Genomic DNA, 13,812 nt, shown 5'->3' with positions numbered 1-13,812 from the left:
TCATCTCCAGGAGCATGTTGACATCAAAGCATACGCTTCTGATGGCTCATATTACTGGTTCTCCGCTCAATTGAAGATGGCTTCAGATAGAACAAAGGTTTGAGTCTTTATATTCCCAGATTTGTCAAATATTTGTGGTTTATTATATGTTAATTGGATATACACCAATTGCATATCGTTTGATGGATTTTTCAGATGTAGATGCTTTAGTATGTTGTTTTTTATAACTCTGTGCTATATTTAGAGATTAGACATAAAGATTGTGTTGCTAAGCATTTTGACTCATTTGTTAATTTGGAAGTACAAATGCTGCCGATCCCTTGGAAAGTGATTGCAGTGTTGACTCCCATTCATCTATTGCATTGTCTATGAATGAATTTATATGGGATACATATTCGCAGTAGGAAGTGTTTTGGTCCTTGTGCTCAGTTACGTATTATCTGATCAATCTCATATTTAAGTGTTCTTATTGTTTTGTCAGGTAAAACCAAAGGCAAATAGTTTCAGTGTTCATTCTGGTCCTTCCGCTGGCATAGCCTGCTAGGCCACTTAATATTCAAAACATGAATTGAATTTTGTTATAGATTTGCTCTCTTTTTGTTTTTTGGAATCTTGTTTCTTGTGTGTTGGAATATAAGTGAATTGCCCACCTCTCCCCATCAGCTTAAGCTTTTGGGTTGAACTGGTCGGTGCATGCAACTCAATAATGTGTTTTGATAATTCTATTGAGCTCTCTTCTATTTTTACGTGAGAAGGTTTGTTATGGAGTGTTGTTTGAATAATTCGCTATATTCTTTGGACACTTCAGAAAATAATTAGCTATTATGCAGGTGGTAAATTTTCTGCCACAAGCACTTCTTATCAATAGAATTGGGAGGAATATTTTTCTATCTGAGTATCATAATGAGGCTGAGGAGCCCTTGCTGTCATATGAACCTCCAAAAGTATTTCAATGGCGATCGGAATTTGGATGTGAACTTTTAAAGGTTATTAACTTGAACTGGCAGTTATTTGCTTACTTGTTAATGTTATTACTCCACCGTTTTTAATCTTTGTGATGCTTGCAGTTGCGGCTGGAGGGATACAAATGGAGTACACCTTTTAGCATAAATGCCCATGGAGTTATGTGTGTGCTCATGAACAGTATTACAGGAAATCATCAAACTTTTGTGAGGGTAAATGTTAGAAGCGGAACAAAATGTTCACGCTATGAAGTTGTATTTCAGCTTGATTGCTGGTCCAGCCCATACAGGTACGTGCTTTATTCACGTCAACTTCACACCAAAACTTCTTACACTTAATTAAGCAAAATAAAATTATGTAAGCAGGGTGGAGAATCGCTCCATGTTCTTGCCTATACGGTTTCGGCAGGTCGGTGGTGATGATTATTCATGGCGTAGTCTGCCTCCAAATTCATCAGCTTCCTTTTTCTGGGAAGATCTCAGCAGGAAGCGTCTATTGGAAGTATTGGTTGATGGAACTGACCCTATGAACTCCATGACATATGACATTGATGTTGTTATGGATCACCAGCCACTGACGAATTCAAGTGCTCTTAAGAAGGCTTTACGTGTCACTGTTTTGAAGGAGGGGAAATTGCGTGTTACCCAAATTAGTGATTGGCTGCCAGATAGTCGAAATCGGGGACAGATAATTGAAAGGATATTATCACCAATCTTTCAACCATCAGAGGTCGACTATGGGCAGTCATCTCCAGATCTGGATAGTGAATTCCATGTTACTTTGGAACTAATGGAGCTGGGCATTTCTGTAATTGACCATATGCCTGAGGAAGTTCTTTACCTCTCAGTGCAGCAACTATTAGTTGCATACTCATCTGGAATGGGCTCCGGAGTAAATCGGTAACAAGAATATACTCTTGGTTCTTTTCTAGGTTACTTTTGTCACTTCTCAGAAATTCCCATTTGTGTATTCTCAAATATGCTCCTTTCATGGCAGGCTCAAAATGCAGATGCACTGGTTTCAAATAGACAATCAATTGCCATTTGTTCCTATGCCTGTCCTTTTCTGTCCTCAAAAGCTTGAGAATCAGTCAGAATACGTTTTCAAGTTTTCTGTGACAGTGCAGACCAATAATTCTCTAGATTTTTGTGTCTATCCATATGTTGGTGTGCAGGTGATGATCAGCTTTCTTTTTTAGATCACAAAAGGGAAAACCCTCTGAGAATATATATAAATTTTATTAAAATCTGTGCAAGGAGGGCACCAAAAATCTTATAACTTTTACAGTTTTGTGGCATCATTCACCTGGCTATTTTGTTTTATATTATTTTTCTTTTATCCTTTGTAGGTTCCTGAGAGTTGTGTGTTTTTTGTTAACATACATGAACCAATCATTTGGCGCCTCCACGAGATGATTCAACACCTCAAATTTGATAGGATATATAGCAGCCAACCTTCAGCTGTTTCAGTGGACCCTATACTGAAAATTGGGTAGGTGACTGACCACATGGTGTTCCTTTATTTTATTTTATTTTATTTTATTTTTTGTCCCCCTATTAACTAAACTGAACCTTTTCTTACCAGCCTTTTGAACATCTCTGAGATTCGATTTAGAGTGTCAATGGCAATGTCCCCTAGCCAAAGGCCAAGGGGAGTTCTTGGGTTCTGGTCGTCCTTGATGACTGCATTGGGAAACATGGAGCATATGCCGGTAGGACAGCTATTGATATTTTGTATCTTCATCATCTATACAAGTAAAGATGCGATTTATCTGCACATGTACATGCAAAAAAAAAGATTTATCTGCACATGATACTGCTCCCTTGTCATAGTCTGCCCCTTATACACTGATTTTTTTTCACATCCAGGTGCGTATAGCTCAAAGGTACCGAGAGGAATTGTGCATGCGGCAAAGTGCACTTACGAACTCAGCTATATCTAACATTCAAAAGGATCTTCTTAGCCAACCTCTTCAACTACTTTCTGGTGTTGACATTCTTGGTAATGCTAGTAGCGCTTTGAGTAACATGAGCAAGGGTATAGCAGCACTGTCTATGGACAAGAAATTCATTCAGAGCCGAATGAGACAGGTGCGTTTCAGTTTCCTTTTTCTTTACTAAGCTTATGAATGTATTTGACTTGCCAAACTTGAGATATGTAAGAAGAATTCTCATGTTATTGCTTTGTTTTCTCCAGGATAGCAAAGGTGTGGAAGACTTTGGTGATGTCATAAGAGATGGAGGTGGTGCTCTTGCAAAAGGCATCTTCAGAGGTGTCACAGGCATATTGACAAAGCCCATAGAGGGTGCAAAATCTTCCGGTGTTGAGGGTTTTGTTCAAGGAGTTGGAAAGGGAATAATTGGCGCAGCTGCACAACCAGTTAGTGGAGTTCTTGATCTTTTATCAAAAACTACTGAAGGTGCCAATGCCGTAAAAATGAAAATATCGTCAGCTATAATGGCTGAGGAACAATTGCTGCGTAAGCGTCTCCCTCGGGCTATTGGTGGTGATAGTTTGCTCTATCCTTATGACGAGCATAAAGCAACTGGTCAGGTAATTAGTTTTTTTTTTCTCGGCTAGTCTTAATTTACTATGAAAGAACCTCTCTAATCTGGTGACCTTTTGCAACTTATGTATTATGAAGGCTATCTTGCATCTAGCTGAATGTGCTACATTCCTTGGTCAAATTGACATTTTTAAAATCCGTGGAAAGTTTGCTTCTACTGATGCTTATGAGGATCATTTTGTACTTCCTAAGGTGAAGATTCTTTTAGTTACTCACAGAAGAGTACTATTGCTTCAGGTAAGACCATTTTTACTCATGATGTGCCATTTTTTTTTCACTTGCCAGTCTGATTTTATTACATGCTTGCATTTTTTGTTTCAGCTACCATTGATGACTCAGCGTAAGTTCAATCCTGCAAAGGATCCTTGCTCAGTAATCTGGGATGTGTTATGGGATGATCTGGTAACGGTGGAGATGACCCATGGGAAAAAAGACCCTCCAGGATCCTTGCCTTCAAAGCTTATTTTGTACTTGAAAGCTAAACCTTCAAACTCGAAGGAAGTTGTTCGGTTGGTCAAGTGTAACCGTGGTTCAGATCAAGCAACTGTCATTTACTCTGCAATTGACAAAGCTTATAAAGCTTACGGTCCAAATTCAGTGAAGGTACATTGAACTGACTTGTAACTTTTTAAATTAATGAAAAAATTCAATGTACTCCCTTCAAGTATAGCTAAAGTCTGAATAACCTCCTAAACTATAACTTGGTTCAATTTACCCTCTAAACTATGCCATTTAGTTCATTATACCCTATAAAACAATTTGTCTTTTTTTTGTTTCTGCATACACAAGTTGAATTTTAATTTCAATTTTTGCAGCATAGTGGACATCACAATACATATTAAAAAAATTATAATTTTTTCATCATCATTTTTTATATAATCTCGAACTCCAATGGTTAATTTAATATCCTAACCTATCAACTTAAAACTCCACCTATGCATGAACTTTGTTGGCATGACCGAGGGTTTGTTAGTTGCCTAGTCTATTCTGAGAGTACAGTTAGTTGCCTAGTCTATTCTGACCGTGGGTTTGAGACAGTGTACCAATCTTTAGTGAGTCTCACTTAAGTTTATAATTTAACCGTACTAGGATATTGTACCTTTTTTTACTTTACCACTGTTTCAGTAACCTGACCCTTGCTCATGACATTTCAGGAATTATTGAGATGGAAGGTGCCAAGACCATATGCCCCACGCAGTAATAGCAGTCGAAGTTCCCAAGACTTGACATTTGGTTAAAAGATCGACAGATTCCGTTATTCCAAATTTGTAGAAAATTATATTATGGATATGTGTTAATAGTATGATACAACCAACACACTTCTAGATTGAAGGTAAGCGCACCTGAGTCCCTTTTCTCAATTAGACTAAATGTTCCATTGTTGATAGTATGCTGTGTCGTTTGGCTTCAAAGAAAAAATAAATGTTTCCAGGCATAGTATACGAGTATGTACTGAACTGTGGTTTTTTGCTTTGCAGGTATTTTAGGTTCCCGCCTTGTTAACATAAGTGGCAGTTTGTTAGGTTTTCTGCGTTGCATTGCTTGTACATAGTTTTTCAGGTGGCGCCGATATGGTGATGTAAATGACGACCATATCTGTGATAAAAAATTTTCTAATACTGCACCATTTATGGCTACTGTTCTTGATGCAAAAGATCGTGCTCCTTCATGAAATATCTTTACCCTTACCCACCTACGTAATTTCGAAATTTGCAACAGAAATTTTCGTTTGAGACAGTTATTATGCTGCTTGTTGTAGAGCAGATGTGATCACCCACTGAAAAAAGATAAAGCTTCTTTTTCTGGTACTGGCTACCCTCCAACTCAAAAAAATAGTTTCACTTCACTAACTTCAGGTTTTTTTCAGCTCTACTTCGATTGTTCTACATGTTTGGCTCGTTGGCTGACTGCAGCTCCACGAAAGGGAGGGTTAGGAAGTCTTTTTTTTTACCCTTTCCTCTTTTTTTCGCGCTACAGTCATTTCTGACATTTGCTACAGTACCTGAAAATGCAACATGCAGCAATACTTAGCAAAATGAGAACGGATTTTTTTTCGCATAGACAATTTTGCTCGTGTCAATTCTGATGTCAATTGTTCTGCAAAATTTACATGTTCACTCTTGCAAGTTAACAAGATAGTACACGATGATAACATCCAATGCAAGCAATGGTAACATGAATTGTTTTGGCCCTGGACAGCAAAATATGAATGATTGGAAATGCTCCAGAACTGGTTTTGCTGCTTGCTGCTCTTCAGCAGCTTGCTTTCCTTTCCATGAAGTATGCCAGCCACAGGTTGCCCACCCACACGATGCTCACCACTATTCCGGCGCCGATCACCACCGTCCACGAGGCCCACGCCCATGCCGGCATACAAGAGCGGCATTATGACTGTATAAATGTCGGTACCGCGTTGAGATCCGAACCCTGGAAAGTGTACACCATAAAATTTGACGAAATCATCTGAAATTTGATGGAGATGATTTAATATGACTAGCAGCTACTCTATCTTTGATCAGCAGTGTGGCTAGAATTACATTTGGGCCACGTCAAAAGTCGGACCCTGAAAATAAAATTGTGTTCACACTATAAAAATTTATCAAAATTAGCTGAAATTTATTGGAGATGACTGACTGGTAACTACTCTATGTAAAACAATATTGCTAGACCTACACGTGAGCTCCATGTAAAAAGATGGACCCTAAAAATAAAATTTTGCGTTCATACTATTACATTATATCAAAATTGATTGAAATTTTTTGGAGATGAATCAGTTGACTAATAGTTTGGAATCAGGTTCTTATGTGGGTAAATACACTAACATGCTCATCTTGCCTAGGGAGAAACACACTAACAAGAACGAATTCTAGTCCGGAGATCACACTACCATGCAAGTGTCCTAGTCAAACAACAAGCAATCAAGAGCAAGAACAATTACAAGGAAATCTAATTGCTTAAAAGTAAATGCAAGGGACACGAGACAACCGAATTTTTTTCCGTGGTATCGAGGAGTTGACGCTCCTCCCTAATCCACGTTGGAGTACCCACACAAGGATATTGCTCTCTTGCTCCACTAAGAAGCAAGTCTTCACTAAGAATGCTCCTTCTCCATCTCCAGAACCGTGAGCTTCACACCGTGTACAATCATCTCTTCTTGGGGCTCCCACAAACTCTAAGAGCTCACCAAGAACCTCACAATCACAAGACCATCTAGGTACCGTCAAACACTAAGAGTAACAAGCTTCTAAGCCTTTGCTTGACCTACACTCAGTTGGCCCTAAGCTCAAGCACTCTCTACACTTGAAAAGGATGGTTTCTTCAAATTTGGAACAATTTCAAGCTCTAGATCTTCATCTCTTTGCTCAAAGCACTCTCTTCTCTTCTGATGGGTGGTCTCAAATATTCAGTGTGTCAAAGTCATCATAAATGAGCTAGGGGTCGACTTATATAGAGTGGAGAAGCCCCCATAGCCGTTATAAACCCACTGCATAAATTTCGTTACCATCGGTTAAACCGGTGGTAGGCATCGGTTCAACATGTCTCCCTGCGTCCATATAATAGCCGTTGGAACCCTGACGCAGTGTGCAAGCTTGCGTCATTGCACCAATGATTGCGTCTCTGAGTAATACTAGTGTCAATGCACCGATGCCTTCCTTAGTTGCGTCGGTTAAACTGGTGCTGAAGGCGAGTTTCATTCCACCAAAACATGCTCTCTGAGTAATGACATGTTGATTAGACCGACACATGCTTCGGGACCAATGGTTAAACCAGTAACCTTGGGTTTCTTGATTTGATTCTGTTTTGTATTGAGAATTGAGCCGACGTGGAGGCGTTGGTTCATCCGACTTGCTTTGGATGCACCAATGGACGAGCATCGGTTACATCGGTGGTGCTGATTTTCTTAATTTTCTGCTGAATTGACTTGGAGTTGATTCTTTCTTCAATTGTTTTTTCTTCCAAGTATTGTGGTCAAGTGTGCAGGATTTCAAAGACCAACTCAAATTTGAGCAAGCTACTAACTCAAGAACCCCTCTTAATAGTGCGGTCAAGAACTAAAAACTATGAAACCTCAACTAAATCAAGTGTCCTTCACCTCCTTGTGACACTAGAAAGGTCCTTAATCTTCGAAAATGAGTCCTTGGTACGCATGATTGTTTTAAATTAAGGGGTCTCCTTTCACATTTTATATGAGACTTAACTAATCATTGATTTTTCCTTTAAGACATACGTTAGTCGCATACGGTTGTCATTAATCATCGAAACTTACTATATGCATCTATCGGCCTAGATGCGCTTCGAACATTAATTTTTCTCTTGAGCAAATCCATACTTGAGCTAGTGACTTAGAATTTCCATCATTCTAGCAAATCACTCCTTGAAGCTCTAAGTCATTCCATTCCATCGTCCAAAATGTATTTGTTGCATTGCATTGCTTTTCCCAACACAGCTTAAATATGATAATTCGAAAACCCCATAGACACTAGTCACTTCACCTTAGCAATTCGCACATGGTAAGCCATCGCTTCACTAAAATTTTCTTAGTCCCTCGCTCTAGTCATCTCGATTTGTTTCTTCATCACTTACCTTCACCTTATTGAGCTAAACTATGGATATCTAAGTAGCATTCCATAACTCAAGCTTCAACAAGAACAATGATGTAATTCACACGCGCATATGCTAGTATTGCTTTGCAATCACACTTTTGACCATTCACTTCTCATCTTGTGCCAAGCCATGGATAGAAACCATCGTTGTCATTGCATGAACACTTGTTTCTATTTTCTTCACACTTTGCTTGACATTCATCAATATAACCTCTTTATTTGATTGCATGTACCATGAGCCAATTCATAAATTGATTTACAAATAAATTTCTTATTTATGTAGCAAACATGTTAATCCTTTAATCATGTTATCATGCAACTCATCAAAATCCATTAGGAGCCTAGATACACTTTCAACAGGAAAGAAAACAAAAATATGTCACACGCACATGTGGTGCCGCTCCCAACGGGCGCATGTGGAATCAGGATTGTGGGGCGCGCGACATGAAATAGCTCTTATACCCTTATTTGTTGACCCACATACAGCTAGTTTTGGCATGTGAATCAAATCTGACCATTTAATTAGGTAGGTAGTTGAGATTTCATTTCTAGAATTGTACTCTTTAATATGTGGGATTTTTTGAAACACGGGATTGCAATTTTCATAGGATGAGTAAGTATGTTGTAAAATATTTAAAGGTAGTATGATTTAGAAAGGGCATGTAGTTCGGTGATTAAAAAAACTTAGTAGCACCTCATGTCATGTATTCGATTCCCTGTGCGAATATTTTAGAATTTAACGATGTTATGGTTTCAGTGGTAGACGATGCTCCTATCGACAGTGAGGCATCTGTGATAACTTTGTCAATCTCAAGGATTTACTGGCTCATTCTTTGAATTTTCTTTTCCCTATGTGCTCATAAGGGTGAGTGTGAGTTTCTAAATTGTACACTTGTATCGTGTAATCTTAAAAAAAGGGTAATGCTTCCCTTTGTGCATCCGAACGCATCGGACGCAGGACGTCGACATATCTAGATGTGGTCCCGTAATCACCGACTCTAACTTTAATCGTCATCCACACACCGCTTTGCCCTGTCTATTCTTCCATCCAACATTTCTTCTTTCTCCCTCTCCATTGTTGCTCCCCACGCCGCCTCCACTAAGATTGCCTTTCCACCTCGCACAATCACCGCCACCGCTGTTCGCGTTATCGGCCTCCCTCAGACCTTACCGTTCCTCGCCGGCGCCGAGCGATTCTCCCCCACCGCCAGCTCCGTAGAGCTCCACCTATTTCTCGGCTTCCCCGCCGACCTCGTCCTTGCACTCCACCTACTCCTCGCGCTAGCGCTCCTCCTCCCCGTGTCCCCATGCTGCTCCCTGCCCCCACTGCAGCGCGTGCTCGCAACCGCCCTCCTAGGGGTGATAATGGGCCATGGCCCTAGTCACATCTTCACAGCCGTCTTTAAATTTTCTAACTCAAAATTATATAAGATTAAAGCCCGATCCTTTTAGGACCCGGCCTTTAGATTTTCTAGTTCAAAATATTGGACCCTTTACCACCCCACGCCCTCTTTGCCATCGCCGGCGCGCTCTCCGTGGGCGTCGCCTCCGCGATTCTCCCCGAGGACGCTGGTGGACGTTGGTTGCTGGGTTCAAGGTCCGTGAGGGCGTGCTGGGTGCCGCCGTGGCGCCGTTGTTCCTGCTTCTTGTGATTGGGTCTACTTTGCTGTCGGCAGGCTACATACTGTAGCCTGGCCACCACACAAGCTCTCTCACTCTAAACCAGTGCTCCACGCCGGCAGGGACAAGGGCGGGGCGCGGGGACCACAGGGAGGAGCTCTATGGAGATGAGGGAGCTCGGGAGAGGCGGCACGCGAGGACCGACGTTGTCTAGATCGAGTTGGAAGAAAGACTCTCTGTACTTCTCGACATCCATGTTGCATTATATATCTTTAGTGTTGCAGCACAATTTTTTGGATGTTGCAAAACACAACAGATGTGTGCGAATTTGTGTTTTCAAGTTTCACCATGCTCAATCTCAATCTATCATATGGTAATTTTTGTTTGGGAATGTTGCATGAAATATGAGTTCGATGTTGCGGCAGGATTTTTTTTTCAGAATACGATGTTTAGATTGAACTATTCTTTTCGTATTTTTTATTATTTCAATTTTATATTTTTTATATTTCAAAATATTTTGTTTTGACGTGGCAACGGAGCGTCCGATAGGAAAGTAAAAAAAAAAACTAATAACAACCACCAACAGAACGACAGCCACACATATCCGTAGCGCAACTGCTTCCAACCCGAGCATGACGAACACCCTAAGAATGCCCTCTCCTTCCTCCTCGCCAGCGCCGCCACCCGCCCCCGTCGCCGCCCATCGACTCTCCCCTCTACGGATATCTCTCAAACACAGCAAGCCCCGCCGTCATCACCTCGCCGAGGCCGTCGCCGCTTCAACGCGGAGGTCAGACCGCCGGAGCCAGAGCCAGACCCCACCCGGGCGGCGCGGCGGGGCGGGCTCCATCTGGGTCAATCCGAGCGCCCAGCCGCGCCCTGGAGCCGCTAACCGCACGCTTCGCCGCCTCGTCGAGCTCGACGACCTCGACGCCGCGCTGCGGCTGCTCCTCGGCGGGCCCTCGTCCACCTCCACGCCCGCGGCCTCGGACCCGGTGCCGGAGCCCCCGCCCGTCATCACCTGCAACATCCTCATCAAGAAGCTCTGCTCACGCCGCCGCCTCGCGGACGCGGAGCGCGTGCTTGAGGCACTCAAGGCCTCGGGCGCCGCCGACGCCGTCTCCCACAACACCCTCGTCGCGGGTTACTGCCGTGACGGCCGCCTCGCCGATGCGGAGCGCGTGCTCGAGGCGGCGAAAGCCTCCGGCGCCGCCAACGTCGTTACCTACACCGCACTCATCGACGGGTATTGCCGCTCCGGCCGCCTCGCGGACGCACTGCGCCTCATCGCCTCCATGCCCGTGGCTCCCGACACCTACACCTACAACACCGTGTTGAAGGGCTTGTGCGGTGCTAAGCAGTGGGAGGAAGCCGAGGAGCTCATGGCAGAGATGATCCGGAACAATTGCCATCCAAATGAAGTCACGTTCGCCACACAGATCCGCGCTTTCTGCCAGAATGGGTTGCTTGACCGTGCTGTGAAGCTTCTTGAGCAAATGCCCCACTATGGATGCATTCCTGATGTTGTCATCTACAGTACCCTGGTCAATGGATTTTCGGAACATGGGCGCGTCGACAAAGCGCTCGAGCTGCTTAACACCATGTTATGCAAACCTAACACGGTTTGTTACAATGCTGCATTGAAGGGTTTGTGTATTGCTGGACGGTGGGAGGAAGTTGGGGAGCTGATAGCTGAGATGGTTAGGAAGGATTGCCCACCGAATGATGCGACATTTAGCACGCTGATCAATTCCTTATGCCAAAACAGGTTGGTTGAGTATGCAACTGAAGTTCTAGGAAAAATGCGCAAGTATGGATATAAGCCTGATGTTGTCAATTACAACACAATCATCAGCTGTCTTTCTGAACAAGGGCATGTCGATGATGCCCTGAAGTTACTGAATGGCATGCTATGCAAGCCTGACACAATTAGCTTCAACGCTGTATTTAAGGGTTTATGTAGAGCTGAGCGATGGTGTGATGCTGCGCAGCTTATAGCTAAGATGATTAAGGAGGATTGTCCTATAATTGAAATGACATTTAATATACTCATTGATTCACTATGCCAAAATGGTCTGGTCAGCGATGCAATTGAAGTGTTTGAGATAATGCCAAAGTACGGATGTACACCTGATATTGTCACATACAGTAGCCTTATTAATGGCTTTTCTGAACAAGGACTTGATGAAGTGGCCTTTGATTTATTTAGAAGCATGCCATGCAAGGCTGATATCTTTAGTTACAATGCTGTGATGAAGGGTTTGTGTGCAGCTGCACGATGGGATGATGCTGGAGAGCTTATAGCTGATATGGTTAGAAAGGAATGTACCCCAAATGAAGTGACATTCAATATACTTATCAATTCCCTGTGCCAAAAAGGGCTAGTTGATCGTGCAATTGAAGTTTATGAGCAAATTCCAAAGTATGGAATTACACCTGATATTTTCACATATAATGCCCTTATCAATGGATTTTCTGAACAAGGCCGTCTGAATGATGCCCTCAAGTTATTGAACACCATGTGTTGTGAGCCTGACACCATTTCCTACAATTCTGTATTAAAGGGTTTGTGTAGGGCTGAGCGATGGAAAGATGCAGAGAAACTTGCTACTGAGATGCTTAGAAAGGGTTGCATTCCAAATGAAGTAACATTCAAGTATGCTAATCAATTGTTTATGTCAAATAGGACGGTTTGAATGCATAACTTAATTCCTTGAGCATATGCTTGTATGGGTGGCTGACTTTTGTCATCTATGCTGCCTTGATTGATAGATTTTGAGCTCTGCTGATTCTCCTCTAAGCTAAGAGGCGGCATAATTGTGCAAGCCTAGCACAGTTTTTGTGTATGCTGCCCTGGAGGCTTTTTTTGTAGTAGAAATGAGCAACAGGAGAATTCAAAAGCTTATAGAAAACAGTGGTAATGAGAGCATCCCAGGAGTTTATGGTTGTGATGGACATGAATTCATGCTCCAAAATGAAGTGTTACTTGGTATACTGGTAAGAGGCAGTTGAATCTGCTTCATGATCAAATGCCAGAACAAGGTTTGTAGATGGTGCCTGGCTGCCTGCAAGATTTGACTCCAAGGGTGATCTTGGTCATGTGTGTTGATATGTAGCACTGACTGAGACCTTTGGATTCGTTCTTTTTGCAAAAAGATAAATATTGGTTCTAGGCAACATCAAATATTAGAGAATGCTTGTGATCTCATGCTACTTTAAGAATTGTCGAGGTACAACCAAAATTACTGGGCAAATGCCAAATGATAAATTTGGATTTCATAGCATCATGTGTGATGCTCTTAAATATACAGTCATACTATGAATATTTGTAGAATTGATTGATGGAATTGTATATATCCAAATTGATTGTAAGGGTTACCCCTTAGTAATCTCAGAAAATTCCTTGAGCTTATTAATCTGCAAACTAACCTGTGGACTCCTCTAATTTTGGATGTTTAGATATCCATGTAAGGACATGTACATTAACGCAAAAAGGAGGTATTCGATATATTGGCAAAAGGCGTGAAGATGATGTAGAATTGTCAATTGAACATGCTGTGTTTGTTATAAAAAAAATGCTATGTATGATAAGTCGTGCAGTTTTATTGTTCATATTCTGTTTTTGGTGACCCTGCTGATGCTTCTTAATTCATTTGATTGACCATCAAATTCATTCCAAACATCAAAAATCTTTAATCCTTGAAAGGTCGGTTCACATGTTCTTTTTCTTTTTTCCTTCCCTTGTTAATACAATATTATGGAGGCGCACTATGGCTCATGTGTAAGTTTTCTCCATTGTGAAGCACATTTTCTCAGAATAGGAAAATGCTTCCTTCAATTGTGGTATTAAATTCCCTCCTTTTGTATCCCTTAAAATTATTGTTTCCAAAATTTGGGACTGGACCCAAAGGGTAGGATCTGCCTCAACACTTCTCTTTAGACTCCTTGTACATAGGACTTTCTGCTAGTTCTGTCCCACTTCTTTCTTTCTCTTTTTTTATACAGCCTAGCTCTCCTCTATAAGTATCTTTTGTAACTTGCTCTTTAACCGCTTTTAAT

At 41.7% G+C, this 13,812-nt stretch overlaps 2 protein-coding genes across 4 annotated transcripts in view; both read left to right on the top strand.

Moving 5' to 3' along the window:
• LOC120701443 overlaps positions 1–5,225 on the top strand; it is an 83,291-nt gene extending 78,066 nt beyond the window's left edge. For all 3 annotated transcript variants that reach the window (XM_039985486.1, XM_039985491.1, XM_039985497.1), the window contains 13 exons: positions 11–97; positions 831–986; positions 1,068–1,252; positions 1,329–1,862; positions 1,960–2,137; positions 2,312–2,454; positions 2,548–2,674; positions 2,832–3,053; positions 3,160–3,516; positions 3,608–3,766; positions 3,851–4,132; positions 4,684–4,862; positions 5,008–5,225. In XM_039985486.1, the coding sequence (XP_039841420.1) occupies positions 11–97; positions 831–986; positions 1,068–1,252; positions 1,329–1,862; positions 1,960–2,137; positions 2,312–2,454; positions 2,548–2,674; positions 2,832–3,053; positions 3,160–3,516; positions 3,608–3,766; positions 3,851–4,132; positions 4,684–4,767 (2,514 nt within the window). In that variant the 3' untranslated portion in view covers positions 4,768–4,862; positions 5,008–5,225. The remainder of the gene's footprint in view (positions 1–10; positions 98–830; positions 987–1,067; positions 1,253–1,328; positions 1,863–1,959; positions 2,138–2,311; positions 2,455–2,547; positions 2,675–2,831; positions 3,054–3,159; positions 3,517–3,607; positions 3,767–3,850; positions 4,133–4,683; positions 4,863–5,007) is intronic.
• Positions 5,226–10,358: 5,133 nt separating this feature from the next.
• Positions 10,359–13,330, top strand: LOC120701430 (pentatricopeptide repeat-containing protein At1g09900-like). The gene has a single exon (XM_039985478.1). It carries the CDS (start codon positions 10,386–10,388, stop codon positions 12,447–12,449), a length of 2,064 nt encoding a protein of 687 aa, XP_039841412.1. The 5' UTR covers positions 10,359–10,385; the 3' UTR covers positions 12,450–13,330.
• Positions 13,331–13,812: the final 482 nt, after the last annotated feature.

The sequence above is a fragment of the Panicum virgatum genome, chromosome 1K (assembly GCF_016808335.1).
Source record: "Panicum virgatum strain AP13 chromosome 1K, P.virgatum_v5, whole genome shotgun sequence".
NCBI lineage: Eukaryota > Viridiplantae > Streptophyta > Magnoliopsida > Poales > Poaceae > Panicum > Panicum virgatum.
The sequence above is the reverse complement of the archived record's forward strand: the minus strand, read 5'-3'. Positions and strand labels throughout refer to the sequence as shown.